We start from the raw sequence: 17,291 nt of genomic DNA, 5'->3' as shown, positions 1-17,291 counted from the left end.
TTAGTTGTCATGAAAATAATGTGGCAATGCAATGCAAAAAAATAAATAAATGGGAAAATTGGAAAATTAAGCAAAATATAATTTATTTTTTTATTTAGATTTTTGGTTGAACTATGACCTACACTTGTTTTTGACAGGTTTCATGAAATTCACCTATTTATCAGCACAGTAGTTTAAGACAATTTCAACATGGAACATTTCATTATTTCAAGTGTTATTTGTCAGGTTTTACTAAACATCACAATTGTTCCCATGTCAGGTTGAGTGAGCATCCAATACTTGATCTGAACATGATGTGCATCTGGGAAAATAATCAGAACATAGAAGTTACAAGAGTTAGCATTAACAGTTGAGAAAAATCTTAAATGAAAAGAGAAAAAAACAAGAAGGATCTAAAGAAGTTAAGTAAAGAAGAACGATAGACTGAGAACAAAAGAATGAGATGACAATATCAGATCTTCTGTCTGAAGCTGAAAGCACATGGACTCTAATGGCGCATTAGCCTGCTATAGAAAAGAGCTTGAGAGAGACAGATCGCCCCTCTGCCAGTTACACATTTATCCCCAACAAGATGGCAGTGTTTGACAGGAGGCACCGGGGGAGCCCTAAAGCATGGGGATCCAAATGCCTGGGTGGTATTTATAGCTTTGAGAAACATTCCAATCAGAGCCAACTCACACAGGAGAAACTAGACAGAAGAAAACCCTAGAGGAACAACTCACAGATACCCAAACACACCGAGATGTTTAGATACATCTTGCATTACTGGGCAGTCCACTGTCTATACGATTTTGCTATTGTTTACATGACGATCAGGAATTTAATGTGCTTATGACAACAATAATATCAGATCTTTTGAGTCACTGAACTTAAATCATCTATTAAGTTCACTATGAGAATTTACATATCAACTCCTATTTTTCAGCTTGTTGGCTTGAATTTTGTAGCCATTTTATGAAACCAAAATGTATGGAACCTGGAAAGCCGATACAATGAAAATGCAATGAAACGCTCACACTTGCTACTGCTACAGGGCAATTGATATAATTTTCAAAGTCAATGGAAGCGATATAACACACTAACCATCAAAATCAATTCTGAATTATAAAACTACCCAGATTTTCCAAGAAAATCCCTGAGACCACACTGAAAATCTGGGATTTTTAAACATGGAAATAAACGTCTCGGTTACTGTCGTAACCTCCGTTCCCCGATGGAGGGAACAAAACGTTGTGTCGATGAAGTGACACTAGGGGTCGCTCCTGGGAGCCCCAGACATCTCTGATCTTTGAGAAAAGGCCAATGAGAATTGGCGAGTGGAATTTCCATGCCACTCCCCCGGACATACGGGTATAAAAGTAGCTGGAATGCAACCACTTATTCAGATTTTGCACTGAGGAGCCGAGACAAGGTCCCGGCCCATTCAGCGGGTAGTTCGGTGTTGTGGCAGGAGGGACACAACGTGCACCGACACTTGCGACTGCCCGGGCAAGCATGGCCACCAGCTCCGCATCCGCCTGCGACTGGACCACCGTACCCGAGGGTGGGAGTCCAGCCGAGTCTTCCACGTCAGAGACGGGCCCGCGGTCTCATCCCAGAACCCAGCCGGGGCATACGAGCATGCAGGGGAATGGGAGGTCCGTGGGGGGTTACCCGGCAGAGAAGCTCCCATTGAAATCCCCAAATCGCCCCCAGTGCTAACTGACTCAGCCTAATACCCGTAGGTAGAAGGACCGAGACGGAGAGCCGCTGGGGTGGCTTTCTTTCTGACAAAAGAAAGCCGCGACCGCAATGTAGCCATGGTCATGTTCTCGCAATGTGGACATGAACCATCCACGAACGATGTCTCCGCATGGGAAGCACCCAAACACGAGATACAGCAATCGTGGCCGTCAGAAGCGGAGAGATAGCGACCGCAACCAGGAAGGATACACAAATGAAAAGTCATCTTGAAAAAGACGCTTTCGTGAGTGCCACTCTTTTAGTTGGAAATATTCTCTTTTAGAGAGAAAATATACTCTTTTTTTTTTTTTTTTTTTTTTCTTTCTTTTTTTTTCTCACTGAAGCACCCAGGGATGTACTCTGCACAATGCCGGTGCAAGAGGGGGAGAACCGCTGTAATGTGCCGTAAGACCAACAGCTCGTGAGAGCAAGAGAGATGAATGGACCAGTAGTAGTTCAGCTTGAATGAACACAACCACTCGGCTCCGAAGAAGAAATCTGAATGAGTGGTTGCATTCCAGCTCCTATTATATGTCCGGGGGAGTGGCATGCAAATTCCACTAGCCAATTCTCATTGGCCTTTTCTCAAAGATCAGAGATGTCTGGGGCTCCCAGGAGCGACCCCTAGTGTCACTTCATCGACACAACGTCGAGTGAGTGACAGAAGAGGAGCAAAGTATTTCGATTTTGGAGTTTAAAACAAAGAAAAGTTGTGATGTAAAAAAATTAAGAGGAAATATTTAAAAAATACTGCACTATTTCTAGGGTCAAAAGGTCAGATTTCCTTGCTTCTATTGAAGCACACAAGATGCTCTTTGGAACATTCTCAAATAATGCTGCTGGAATATCATGGATCATCAGGTTAACACTGAGAATTTTAATACTGATGTAAAAGAATCTTCGGCATGTTGACTTCTCACTTGCTATAACGAAAATTTAAAAGGCACCCAAGCATCCTGCCGCCAAACTTCAAGTGATTTTAACACCAAAGCAACGAAGGCAATATAACGCAGGAGCCGCTCCCTATCACCTCTTAATTTTGTTCTTTAACTTAAAAAAATTCTCAGGGGTTACACTTCCAAAACTTGAGGTCCACAGGGCCCCTGATTCACTGGAGCAGGGAATAACAAGCTACATTAAAACCAGGTCCCCAAAAAAGGAAATGCATAAAGCACTTAATGAGCTCAACCAAAGCACAGGACCAGTGTTCGTTAGTTAACCCCCACGATACACACGTATACACAAAAAAGATGAAAGCAGGACAATAAAAAAACCAAAGCAGTAATAGGTTGAAGGAGGAAGTGAATGAGGGGGTATTAGTGGATATTACATTTTAACAGCCATATGCAGGCTAGACCGCAGAGTAAGTTCTGGCTGTTTTGGAAGATACTGTAGAAGATGACTGGAATGTAAAAATGCTCAATTTCATAATCTGTAAAACTCCATGAAAGCTAAGAACAAACAAAACTTATCTGGGAGTGTTCTTGCTTAACTCTGAAATGTAAGAGACGACAAGAGAGGGCTATTTAAACGAACAAATACATCTGGAAAGTAAACAAAACTAGAAAAGAGGCCAGGTTGCGTTTTCCTGACACTCCAGCCCTGAGCCTAATGAATATGTGTACATGAAATGAGCCTTAATGAGTGCTTCCTTCTCCCTCAATTAGTGTGTGAAGTGCAGTAGGTGGAATATTAAATGAGAGGAATACTAGGTCAGCACTGCAGCCCTTAACCTGAGCGCAGCAGGAATGGACCTGCAAGATGAACGCATCTCCAGAGACACAAAAGAGAACCGGAGACGCCAGCGAGAAAGTTTAGCGCATCCATTCTGCACTGTAAAAAAATATTTGTGTGATTGTACAGTAAATTCCAGGCTAATAGTTGCATTACTTTCACGTTATATTTTACAGTAGTGTTTCTACAGTTTATTACAATTAAAAGACAACTTTATACTGTGACTTCACAGTGAACTGGACTAATAAATTACTGTAATGTAGCAGTGCTGCGTTGTACAACCACAATTCTGAAAAAGTTGGACCAGTATGAAAAATGCTTATAAAAACAAAAAGAAGTGATTTGTAAATGATATTCAACTTTTGCTATATTGAAAGCACTACAACTACACATTATATGATGTTGTACCTTGTGAATTTCTATTGTTTTTTGAAAATGTACGGTAATTTCAAATCAGATGATTGCAACACACTCCAAAAAAGTTAGGACAGTCAAGTATTTACCACTGTGAAACATCACCATTTCTTCTAATAACACTTATTAAGCATTTGGGCACTGAAGACACAAGTTTGTTAAGTTTAGAAAGTGGATATTTTCCCCCAATAATCCATTATGTAGGTCTTTAGTTGCACAATTGTATGGGGTCTTCGTTGCCGTATGGCATGCTTCATAATGCGCCACACATTCTCAATTGGAGACAGGTCAGGACTGCAGGCAAGCCAAATCTAGCACCCACACTATCTGCTTACACAGCCATGCACTTGAAATCCAGGCCGTATGTGGTTTGAAATTGTCCTGCTGAAAATTCCGGGACATCCCTGGAAATGACGGTGATGGATGGCAGTATATGTTGCTCCAAAATTTTTACATATCTGTCTGCATTAATGGTGCCCTCACCGATGTGTGAGTTACCCATGCCATGGGCACTGACACACCCCTGGCCCATACAGACACTGGCTTCTGGATCTGATGCTAATAACAGCTTGGATGGTCCTTTTCCTCTTTGGCCCAGAGAACACGATGGCTGTGCTTTTCAAAAATGTTTTGAAATGTGGACTCTTCAGACCATAAAACACAGTTCCACTGTTCTACTTTCCATATAAGATGAGAACGAGCCCAGAGATGTCGGCAGCGCTTTTGGACAGTGTTGATGTAGGGCTTCTCCTTTACATAGTGAAGTCTTAACTTGCATCTGTGGATGCAGTGGCAAGTGGTGTTGACTAACAAAGGTTTACTAAAGTTATCCCAAACCCATGTTCATGATATCCATTACAGATTAATGCCATTTTTTAAGACAGTGACGTCTGAGGGATCAGAGATCATGCGCATTCGAAATGGTTTTCATCTTGCCCTTTACGCACCGAGATTTGATCAGATTCCTTGAATCTTTTAACTATATTGTGCACTGCAGAGGGTGAAATGCCCCAAATCCTTCCAATTTGTCTTTGGGAACATTGTTCTCAAAGTGCTGGATTATTTGCTGAAGCATCTGTTGGCAAATTGACAAGTCTCAAATGATCCTTGCTCTTGAAAGACTAGGCTGTTTTTTGGAGGCTCCCTATATACTATAACACGATTGCCTCACCTGTTTCACATCTCCTGTTTAACATCGCCTTGTTATCTTAACTCATCAAATAGTTATTAGTCTTAAATTGCCCCTGTTTCAAATTTTTTGGAGTGTGTTGCAATCATCTGATTTGAAATTACTGTACATTTTCAAAAAAACTATGAAATTCACAAGGTAAAACATCATGTAATGTGTAGTTGTGGTGCTTTCAATACAGCAAAGGGTGAATATAATTTACAAATCACTACTTTTTGTTTTTATTAGCATTTTTCATACTGTCCCAACTTTTTCGGAATTGAGGTTATAGAATCACAATGATCGTCTGTATTTTTTTTATTTACAGTGGTTGTTAATTGTCACCATCGAGTTTTGAATGCTGAGTGTTGATATCTTGTGTGTCTGACTGACAACTCGTGATAAAAAATTAATGAGTGGGAAAAAAACAACCATATTATAGCCTAGCATTGCAAACATCCCTTTCTCGTGGTTAATTTAAAATGATACTATTTCTTTACTTTCAAATGCATCATATAGTGTAGATGTTCGACATCATGGTCCGACATAGTCAACCACTAAATTGACAAATTCCCTCCATACATCACAGTACAATAAATTGTGTTCTTAAACACAATTGCACCAACTGGGAGAAATGTAATTTGAAATAAATAAGACAAGGTCCCATCCAAAGGGAACACCAGAGTCCTGCACATGGGTGGGTACCCACGGTACCTGAAGGGTGAACCGCTAATGTTTGTTGTAACAGGTGGAAAAATATTTACATTGTCATTTGCGTTGCGGGTCGGGAATCAATAGGCACGGGCTGAACTGCGGGTCAAATAGCCAAGGCAAGTGACACACTGTGCGTACCATGAGCGCTCCGACTGACCTGAGAAACATTTACTCTCAGAATATTTCACCAGTCATGAAGTGTGTCCAGTACTTCTGTTAGCAAATGAATCATTATTTTCAGTGAACTGGCCAAACGGGCTTGCAAAATGATCTTAATCGATTCGCGATTCTGTACAATTCATTCAGAGCGCTCTCTCACTGAATCATTTGGAGCGGTTTCTCACACAGTAAACAAAACAGTATCGGGATATTTACGAACACTGAGAACAAACAGCACTGAATACAGTGGAAATGTACCTACAGTCAACTGAAACAAAAGTCTGTCTTTTGAGAATCCTCAGCTAGTGCTGTCACGTGAACAAGGGGCTGTTCGAACTGAAGTCTTTTTGTGTCCGCTCGCACTGTTTTTCAATTGTTTTCCACGTAAACATTCACTAGATGGATGTCTTTTGACAACTGAACCATGTTTCACTGTGTTTTTAGCATCTCTCATGGGAGTGCTGCTTTTTTAAAAGCCGTGTCAAGTTAAAAAGAACTTCTTCAACTGATAAAAACGCATCTCGAGACACCTGCGTTCTGCTCTATTCATTGAGGTGTGTTTGCCTTTTTTAGCGTGAGTGCGTTTGTTCTGAACGGTTACTGGAAGAAATTCTTTAGCCAATAGTTGCAAAAATGCTTCTCTCGAAGTCACCAGAGTTTATATTTGGATGTATTAGGCAGATTTCTATTCGTACCCAAATCCTGCAGGCGCCCATGGCCATGGCCATTTTTTTAAAAGTCAAATAGGCCTAATGTTCATCATTTTCTGTTAACTGTCACCACAACGTTAGGCTATGTGTCTATTTTTCTTCAATGCTCCAACTCAAGAGTGCCTAAAGTTAATTTGATTGCTTGTGTGACGTGAGCAAATATAAAATTTTTGTCTTCCTGATGTAGTAAAATAATGCGGATGCGATTTGGATCGCATCTTCATATTAAACGGTCAGGTCGGGTACTGAATTAAATTATTTCTGCTGTCGGATATCGGGAATTAAATTCTGAAAACAGTAATTTATTGTAAGAAAATACTTTACAGTGTGAAGTTCTTTCATTTCTTAATTAAGAACTGTGAACCCATTTGTAACGTATTTTATGGGATACTGTGATTAAAGTTGACAAAAACTTTTAGAATATATTGTATCACACTAAAATAATGTTAACACACATATTGTTTACATCTTGTGGCTATACTTTTTAAATAGTGAGTATTTGAACGTTTACGGATTGGCCCCCATTCACTTCCATTGTAACTGCCTCACTGTAACTGCAGTTTTTGCTTTTTAAATAAACAAGGGATGAGTTTTGTTTTTGTTGTAATCAATATTATTCCACAAATGCTGTGTTTTGACCTTAACTTGTATTAAACTCGTAATATTCCTTAAAAAAAAAAAAAAAATGGGTTTCTTATGGGTTTGAAGCGACATAAGTTTGAGTAAATGATGACAGAATTTACATTTTTCACTTTGGGTAAATGTGTCTGTAAACTGATCATTTACATTATTTAATTCTTCAACTTGCTTGCAAGACTTTCTTTTATCGGTACGAGGATCTCTGTCAGCCTTGGGGCAACTTCAGATGTGATTCTGACACCGTTAGCAAGCACAGGAGACAGCGCAAGCCTGAGAGACAAAAACCTGTTCCAACTCTTCTCTCAGAACCAGAGCAGAACACAAGCACCTGTCCTCGCCCTCTCTTCTTCTCTGCCTTAATCTGTGTGAGTGTGTGTGAGTGAGTGTGTGTGTGTGTGTGTGTGTGTGTGTGTGTGTGTGTGAAAAAGAAAGGAGACAGAGAGTGCTATCATTTATCATGTGTTTTCGTCCAAAAATGTCGCTTTTGTGGGGTGACTTTCAACCGTACTAACCTTGCCCCAAATTGCTAACTGTAACAGTTTACTTTTTCTTTTCCAACACTGATCTTCCTGCCTAAGATCTGTTCATTATCTTTAACACAAAGCGAAACCGTGTGCCATAAGCAGACCTTCAAACCCTCCAGCCAAGAAGCTCTCGAGGGCCGCTGGGGCCCCACAAAGGGTCTTGGTTTAATTAAACCATCACAAACGCGCTTAGAACAGCAATCAACGTAATGATCAAAAAGGGTCTTCAAAGCCCGTGGATAGTCCCCTTTGCACATATCAGAAGGAGGAGCTTGTGAATAAACAAACAGAAATGTGCAAAGCACTTGCAGTTTGACGGCTGATCCCTGACTTGGACCGTTGTCAAGGTTCCTTTAACATTTGTTGTGACTTATTTACCAGCAGGCTTATCTCAAAGGGTGAAACAATGGCGCACATTTCTATCAGAAATCATTACAGGCCATTTCAAATCATTTCCGCGCAGCTAATTTCATAATAGTGCAGGGAAACATTGATTGTAACCAGATGCCACGTATCCACTCTGTGGAAAACTGGACAGAGCAATAACACAACACAAAGTCTCGGCCTAGCCTTGCTCGCTCGCTCTCTCTCTCTCTCTCTCTCTCTCTCTCTCTCACTCACACACACACAAATGTGCACTAATTGCTTTTATAGTCAAAGTGCTCCACATTAGGTTCAGTCAAATACATTAACACATTATCATACAACACGTTTGATAGACTCCAAACCAGACTTTATGTGTACAATGAAGTGATTCATTTAAGACGAACCAAAATCAAGAATAAACAACAAGAAAATTTGCTGTGTTTGTACAGCAAGTCAGTAGGTTTGACTAAGTGTTTTGCCATTTGAATCAGATGGTCAAGCCAAAATCAGACATTCACATTACGGACGTGTTGTGTTTAAAATGTGAAATAAGAGCGATACTGTGTTGTAGCTACTTGTCACGTTAGTTTAGCATGCAAACATTGATAAAATGTTACTAATAGAGTTTCCTTCACAAATAACACAGTACAGATACCATCTAATGTACAACCTAAAACTGGTTAATTTGAGCAAGTAATTCCATGGCTATTTTCAATATGGAATACTAGCATACTTATAGTAGATACCGCATGCTGCCTACTGTACTTTCAAGGTAGTATGTGAAACAATATGCAGTATGCACTGATAATTACTTTGAATAGTAGTGTGCTGCACTGTCACATGACCACAATACCTTACATGTTTAAATCAGGGAGTGGTCCAGTTATCATAAAAAAAATAAAATAAAAAAAAATTATAGATATTTTAATCATTCTGCATTTTTATATATTTAAAAAAAATGTATATAATAAAATATTTAAAATACATTTATAAAATATTTAATAACTTTTATTTAATAAATATTTTTTTTATTATCCCACATTTTTTTATATAAATTAAAAACATTAAATACAAATATTCTAACTTATTTAATAAAACATTATATATTTTCTTTTTAAATGGTTTTAATTATTCCACATTTCATATTACAAATATACAAATATTTATACTTTATATTAAAATGTTTTAAAATATTACTATAATATATTTAAAGATACTTTAATAATAATAAAATATATTCAGAAATATATTATAAAATGTCCAGATTTTGGCAATGAGTTAAGAAGTAGATATTAAAAACTGATATTGCTTACGGTTCATTCCTCATACTGGAAATGAAAGGTCAAGTTGAGCACATTACATTGTGGGATACTGTATTCCACACAGTGTGCTCTGGTTGTATACTACAAATTTGTGCATATGTAGAAGGTCATTCGAGTATTTCATACATACACAAAATCTGCGTACAATTTACAGCCTTTAGTTTACATCACAGCTTTAAACCACGATTTGCTACTTGCTATTACTAGTCAGAAGTCGATGGTACAGAGGAAGGGACTTTCTCATTCTTGAGATCTTCTTGCATACAGTATGTTATATGTGGCTTTGTTACACCTTTCCACACAGGCCTGTGAGAATCAGTGGCCTGATTGTAAGATTAATGTTAGTATGAACTAAAATGGTTCGCATATGAACCAAAGCCATACAGAATAATATCATAATTTCCTTTTGCTCTTTAATGGAAGAAAGGAGAGACCCTGCCTGCAGTGAGAGCAGCTCCTGTTGGCATTCAACCAGCCCTGAGTGAAAGTGAGAGAGGTAAAGAGAAGGAGTGATTTATGGACAGTTAGAGAGGGGGTTCACTCGCCAAAGTCCCATTGAAACGCAGTGCTCCTGGCCCCGGGCTTCACCATTCATCACCACGTACCACCACGTCACTTTGTTTATCATCACGGCTACACACACACACACACACACACAGGTCAAACAGTGTTTAAAATTCAACAGCCCTTTCGTGAGGATTCTAAAAAATGTGTTGCGAGTAATCTGTGTTTGTGACTCTAATCTTTTTCGGAATGTTACCGAAATGTAAGGAATGCTAAGGCGAGCATCACTATTACTATTGCTCAAATTTAGGGTTAGGGATTTGAACAAACCCCTAATCCTAAGAGTTAAATTAACGGTGCATAATTTGTCCTGCATGTTTGTGTTAAAGACATGAATGATACCTCGAATCGTGAGGTTTGTTGAGGAGAGGTGTTATTATATTTCTCAGTAACTTACAATTTTCACCTGCCAGACGATGAAATGTGCAAAAATAAATAAATAAATAATCCCATAGACTTACACTGAAGGAGGGACCCCGAGTCATATCCAGTGTCAACAGAATGCAACAGTCTGGTTCCTGAAGTAAAATCCAATTAATTTCTCGAAAGTGTGCTCAACTACACTGGATATACAGTATGGCTGGTTATAATGCTCTTCTCCATCATTCGATTATCATTTGATGAACTGCTATATTTGTTTACAGTTTGCTTTCTGTGGGTGGTAATAGTGTAACGTTAATTGCATTAGGTAAATACTGTAGCAATGAATTTTGTAAATAAGGTAAAATCTTTAATAATATTAATTTATGGAGGTCAACCGATGTCTCGTTTTTGCAGGTAAATTGATGGAGATAATTTCTTTTAGGTATTGTAATAAGGCTAAATCCACTGTTTATGGACTAATTATAAAAAACAAAAAAAGGCATATGACTTATAGACATAATTGAAGGTTAATTTATATAACTTTTTAAAAACTAGTTTGAATAATACCACATTATTTGTTATCTGACAAAGTTTATTTTATAGTGTTGATATTGTACTATGTTATACAGTAGATGACTGTAAGAATGCATATTTAGTTTCTCTGATCTGTTTGTGTGAGTCGCTGGGAGCGCAGACATTTAAAAAAAAAAGGAGTTTCAGTTGTAATTTGTCATTTATAGTTAAAAGTGCTGCGTTATTCACATTAAAGTCTGGGATATTGGTTGCACAATAATCTGCATCTGAGATTTTATTCAATTTGGACTCTTGTAGCCTCTATGTCTGCACCGCCCAGTCACAGGAGACTAAGAATACTTTGTAAGACATTCAATATATATATTTTAAAAACTATGAGCCAATTAATCAGTTATCGGCTTTCTAGGTCCATACAATGCAAGTGAATGGTGACCAGACCTTTCAAGCTCCAAAAAGCACATAAAGGCAGTATAAAAGTAATCCATAAGACTCCAGTGGTTATATCCATGTCTTCAGAAGTGATATGATAGGTGTGGGTGAGAAACAGATCAATATTTAAGACCTTTTTTTACTATCAATCTTCACTTTTACATTCCGAAAGTGAAAGTGAAAGTGAAAGAGGAGATTTATAGTTAAAAAAACAACTATTAAAATATTGATATTGAAAGTGATTGCATAGCTTATGAAGATATAGATTAAACCACTAGATAATGGTTTACTTTTATGCTGCCTTTGTGATTTTTGGATTTTCAAAGGCCTGATAGCCATTCACTTGTATTGTATGGACCTTCAGAGCTGAAATATTCTTTTAAAAATGTGTATTCTGCAGAAGAAAGAAAGTCATAAACATCTGGGATGGCATGAGGGTGAGTAAATTATGAGAGAATTTTCATTTTTGGATGAATTATTCCTTTAAGTGAATTCGACCGTAAGCGCCTACACACAGGTCATAAACAAAGGCTTGAACAATGGAAGAAAACCTTAAGTGTGCATGTGCACATGGTCATTGACCTAAATATATGCCATTTCCACAAAGTCCAGTGCTCATTTCTCAACCCTGTTGTAAATGCTCTGTGCTGCATTTCCGAAAACAGGAGTGCTTTACGGTATTCACACATTAGTGTGTGTGTGTTGGTGTAGATTCTTTTCCAGACACATTAATAAAATATGGTCGGAGGCCAGGTGCACATTGAATCTCTTTAAGAGAGCCTGGGGGCATCTTTGCATCATCTTTCTCCAGCATCACTGTGTGTGATGAGTGTGTGTTAGGAGTCACCACCTGCTATACCAACACACTCACACCTGAACAGAATACACAAGGTACGCTCCAGAAACAATGCCCACACACACCATGACATCCGACATTGAGCTCGCACACACCTGCATATCTTTGTGTCGTAGAAAAAAAACAAAAAACAATTTTCTTAAAATGATGAATTGCGCACTTAGCCACTCTAACAGCTCCCTTACACTAATATACACAAGCACATACACCACACGCCATAAATATGAAGTTCATACATGTTCAGTTAAGCTCCTAATTAAGACATTAATTAAACGAGAAGTTGTGATGCTGATATACTGCCAGTCTGAGCCAACAGAGGTGTAAATTTAACTAATGAGCTACAGTCTGCATTAAAACGTCACGGCTGCTCATGATTTCAGTACACTTGGCAGCATATCTATGAATCAGCTGCAATTTACTACATTATTCTTGTTTAGAATTTAGTCTAAATGTTACACCATGTGTAAGCCAGGTGCGGCAAAATAAAGTGCAGAGCTTTGGCTTAAAAAGCTCCAAACACATGTTATGAGATACTTTTTTAGCTGCTTGGTGTCTGTTTTTGTTGTATCATGTTAGGTAGCCCCTCCTACTGACAAATCTCATTGGTCCAAAATCCAACTCCAGATAGCTATACATCGATCAGCCACAACATTAAAACCACCTGCCTAATATCGTGTAGGTCCCTCTCATGCTGCCAAAACAGCTCTGACCCGTCGAGGCATGGACTCCACAAGACCTCTGAAGGTGTCTTGTGGTATCTGGCATTAGCAGCAGATCCTTCAATTCCTGTAAGTTGCAAGTTGGGGCCTCCATGGATCAGAATTGTTGGTCCAGCACATCCCATAGATGCTCAATCGGATTGAGATCTGGGGAATTTGGAGGCCAGGTCAACACCTTGAACTCTTTGTCATGTTCCTCCAACCATTCCTGACCAATTTTTGCAGTGTGGCAGGGTGCATTATCCTGCTGAAAGAGGTCACTGCCATCAGGCAATACCATTGCCATGAAGGGGTGTACATGGTCTGCAACAATCTATAGGTAGGTGGTACGTGTCAAAGTAACATCCACATGAATGCCAGGACCCAAGGTTTCCCAGCAGAACATTGCCCAGAGCATCACACTGCTTCCACTGGCCTGCTTTCTTCCACCACATTCTTCCATTGCTCCATGGTCCAGCTCTGATGCTCCCATGCCCATTGTAGGCACCTTTGACAGTGGACAGGGGTCAGCATGGGCACTCTGATCGGTCTGCGGCTACGCAGCCCCATACGCAGCAAGCTGCGATGCACTGTACTTTACAATGCATGTAGGCATTATGACAAAAACTGAACAAGTGCTTTGAAATTCGCGGACAAATCATAAGTGTTCCGTTTTGATAATTTATGAAACATTTTGCATTCCTTATATTATTTTAATCAGTAAAAACATCAAACTGATTAAACAGCAACGTGTCATATGTCGTTGAAAAGCATTCAAAGAGTAGAATACAACCAGCCTATTTGTTTTACTCACAGACAAAAATATAGTAAGTATCGTGACATTTGTGTTTCTTGTGAACAGGTGTTGCTTATATGCAGCGTTTTTGCCTATAACTTCACAAAAAAATAAGCAGAACATACAATATCAAATACCATTACTTAGAGGAGGTGATTATCTTTTAAACGAGCCCACATACAAGTTTATCGAATGCATAGATCATTAGATAATTGACACGAAACACAATGTGCACACAGCATCTTGCTATCTGGCATCTTGCAATCTGGCTGAAAACCCGTTAGCTTTCCTTGGTCAGATGACATCATTGGAAATGATGCAGTATCATGGAATGATAAATCAAATGGATTTGGTTCAGCTCGGTGCAAAAATCATCCATACTTGGGCAGAGAGACATGTGATTGGTGACTCTTATACATGGCCACCAGGAGATGGCACCAAGTACATGACACAGACTCGATGCAGACTCACTGAGTCAAATGGGACTCCTTCTATGAAATCTCATTAGTAAAATCATGTCTGCATGCTATGCAAACCTTTAGTCATTGTGTTTGCATGTGTAATTAGTTCTTATGTACAATTATTATGTTTTATTTGTTTGGAGAGGCTTTTGGACACTTGGATACTTTTTTACACACTAGGATAAATTATTTTTGTAATGCTATAACTTTTGATTGCTTTGTTGTATCAGCACAAAATTTTACTCACAGTTTCATGATTGGAAACAAAACAAAAGCAGTTTTATGGAGCCATCTTATTTATACCCAGAGATATATCTAGTGCAAGTCCTAAATTAGAGCAACTTTAATTATTAATTTAAAAATGTGAATTTTTACTAGTACAAAATTCATTGCTAATCTCAAGAGTTAGCATTTTTACTAAGGAAAATGTAATTGTAGGTATCTATAATTCATTTCCTGCACATGCTTAAATGTCGAAAGGGCTTGCGATACATTACAATATGATGTAACACGCTGTTTAAATGTGATGCAGTGAGTGGAAAACATTCAAAGACACACAAACCTTTCTCTTTAAGGATTTTCTTCATGTTGATGCCAGTGTCTCGTTCTGGAAGTTCTCCATCGGTCGGGTTTAAAACTGCATAAATTTAATGAGAGTGCATCCATGAAAAAAAGTGTATGTAGACTGATATATGTTTGTGTAAAAAAAAAAATTCATGTGGCAGGTGCTGTCGCACCAATGCAGATTACAGTTTGTGAACATTTGCGAAAAAGAAAATACGATAGTAGATCGTATTTTACGAATAATAGATAGAATTTTTAATGCAAAACCATTTCAATAAGAAATACCAAAACACATAATTACCTCTGTACCAAACCATTGTGTCTGCGAGAGGTCCTTGATAATATAGTTTCTAAGGTCTGTGTGTGAATGTTTATACTGACCCAGGCGTTCAGGACTCTGTGTGTGTGGGTTCGGGGAGCTGGACACACTACTGCTGGGATGAGTGGAGGGCTGTGATCCGGGGCGAGGGGCATCCTCCAGAGACGGAGCAGGAGACGGACTGTCCTGCACACATTCCTGACACACACACACACACACACACACACACACACACACACACACACACACACACACACACACACACACACACACACACTACACACATTCTGCTCACATATTCTGTTTACGCAGTGATTTTAACAGTTCCAAAAGTTCTACAATTGTTATCTTTTCTGATGCCATCATGAGTTTTTTTTGGTAATGTTTTACAATAACCATTTTCCCATTTTTCACATCATAAAAATATTAACATGTAGGTTTTTGTTTTAGTACAGAAACTTGCATTGCTTTTGAAATGGTATTTAGAGTCTGTGTATGTCTATGTGTGTGACAGAGAATAGCTGTGTAAAAGTGTGTGTGTACTCATCTTAGTTTGGGCACAAAATTCCCTTTTGGGGACAGTCAAAGATGTCCTCATTTGGAAATAACTATTCATAAGTTCTTTTTTTCTCCCTAAAAATGTCAAAAGCTTTCTTTTAAGGTGTGGGTCGGGCTTAGTCTACAGTAATTATAGTTATCTTTATATAAAACAATAGATGTCTATGGCAAGTCCCCATTTAGACAGCTAAGCAAATGTGCGTCTGTGAGTAGTGTACGCCCTGGGCTATTTCTGCATCTCATAGAAATGCACAAGTGTCCTCCTCATACAGTAAATTGACTGAGCTTCACACACTCTCTTCTCAGGGGGAACATGGAAAACGATAACAGATAGTGTTTGTCTTTAAACTGTGCATCTAATATTCCCTAATACATGCTCCGCACAGACCCAACACACAACATTTATTCTGTTATTTCTCCTCTGAGTATTTCAAATCAAACTCTCTCTTGTAGACATGAAGATGCTTGTGGTATACAGCTCTCTCTCCCAGGTGTTAAAAGTCTCCTAGAGCGAGGCATGACTTGTGCCTAACGTGTCGGTGGAGCAAGACAGCAATCCAAGAGAATGTGCATGTTCGAAATGAGCTGACTCTGATACTGTCTACATGACAGATCTAAGGGTATATTAGTTTGCCTATGAAAGAAAGTCAAGGGCTTTGTTCACACCATAGTTATAGATTTGAATATTTAATTTAGTGTTTTATTTGTCTTTTCGATTTAGTTGGATTTTCTTTCGTTTTAAAGGGATAGTTCATGAAAATTCACTTATCATTTACTCACCCTGCTAAACACAAACAAAGATTTACAGAAAACTAATTCTCAGCTCTGTAGATTGATACAATGTAAGTGAATGGTGGACAGAACTTTGAAGGTCCAAAAAGCATATAAAGGCAGCACAAAAGTAATCCAGTTTAAGACTCCAGTGGTTAAATCTATATCTTCAGAAGTGATATGATAGATGTGATTGAGCAACAGATCAATATTTAAGTCCTTTTTTACTATAAATCTTCATTGTCATTCACAAATCACCACATTGGTACTTACTGGACAGGGAGAAGAATTTATTTAGAAAAAGGACTTAAATATTGATCTGTTTTTCACCCACACCTATCATATCACTTCTGAAGATATGGATTTAACAACTGGAGTCTTATGGATTACATTTATGCTGCCTTTATATGCTTTTTGGACCTTAAAATTTCTAGCCACCATTCAATTGCATTGTATGGACCAACAGAGCTGAGATATTCTTCTAAAAATCTTTGTTTGAGTTCAGCAGAAAGAAGAAAGTCATACACATCTGGGATGGCATGAGGGTGAGTAAATAAGAACATTTTCATTTTTGGGTGAACTAACCCTTTAATTTTGACTTAGTTTTAGTTTTTAGTATTTAAGGGCTGTCAAAGTTAATGTGTTAACTGATATCATTTTAATTTTTAATGCTGTTAAAGTAAAAGTTCAACAAAAAATTAATATTTGGACATCCTTTACTCACCAAGACTTGCTTTCTTCCATTAAACATGAGGGGAAATTTTGAAGAATGTTGACGAAGCTCTTTTTTTTCCATACAATGAAAGTAAATGGGGACTGAGGCTGTCAGTCTTACATCTAATTTTGCATTTCACAGAACAAATTCAATCATATGGGTTGGAAAAACAGGAGGGTGAGTAAATGATG

The 17,291-nt window shown here is 38.3% G+C and overlaps 1 protein-coding gene across 4 annotated transcripts in view; it reads right to left on the bottom strand.

Moving 5' to 3' along the window:
- Positions 1–17,291, bottom strand: part of LOC127429056 (dachshund homolog 2-like) — a 236,359-nt gene that overhangs the window by 30,884 nt on the left and 188,184 nt on the right. For all 4 annotated transcript variants that reach the window (XM_051677811.1, XM_051677810.1, XM_051677813.1 and 1 more), the window contains 2 exons: positions 15,119–15,254; positions 14,736–14,810 (listed from right to left, as the gene is read on the bottom strand). In XM_051677811.1, coding sequence (XP_051533771.1) covers positions 14,736–14,810; positions 15,119–15,254 — 211 coding nt within the window. The remainder of the gene's footprint in view (positions 1–14,735; positions 14,811–15,118; positions 15,255–17,291) is intronic.

The sequence above is a fragment of the Myxocyprinus asiaticus genome, chromosome 38 (genome assembly GCF_019703515.2).
Source record: "Myxocyprinus asiaticus isolate MX2 ecotype Aquarium Trade chromosome 38, UBuf_Myxa_2, whole genome shotgun sequence".
Lineage (NCBI taxonomy): Eukaryota > Metazoa > Chordata > Actinopteri > Cypriniformes > Catostomidae > Myxocyprinus > Myxocyprinus asiaticus.
This window is presented reverse-complemented; position numbering and strand designations above follow the sequence as displayed.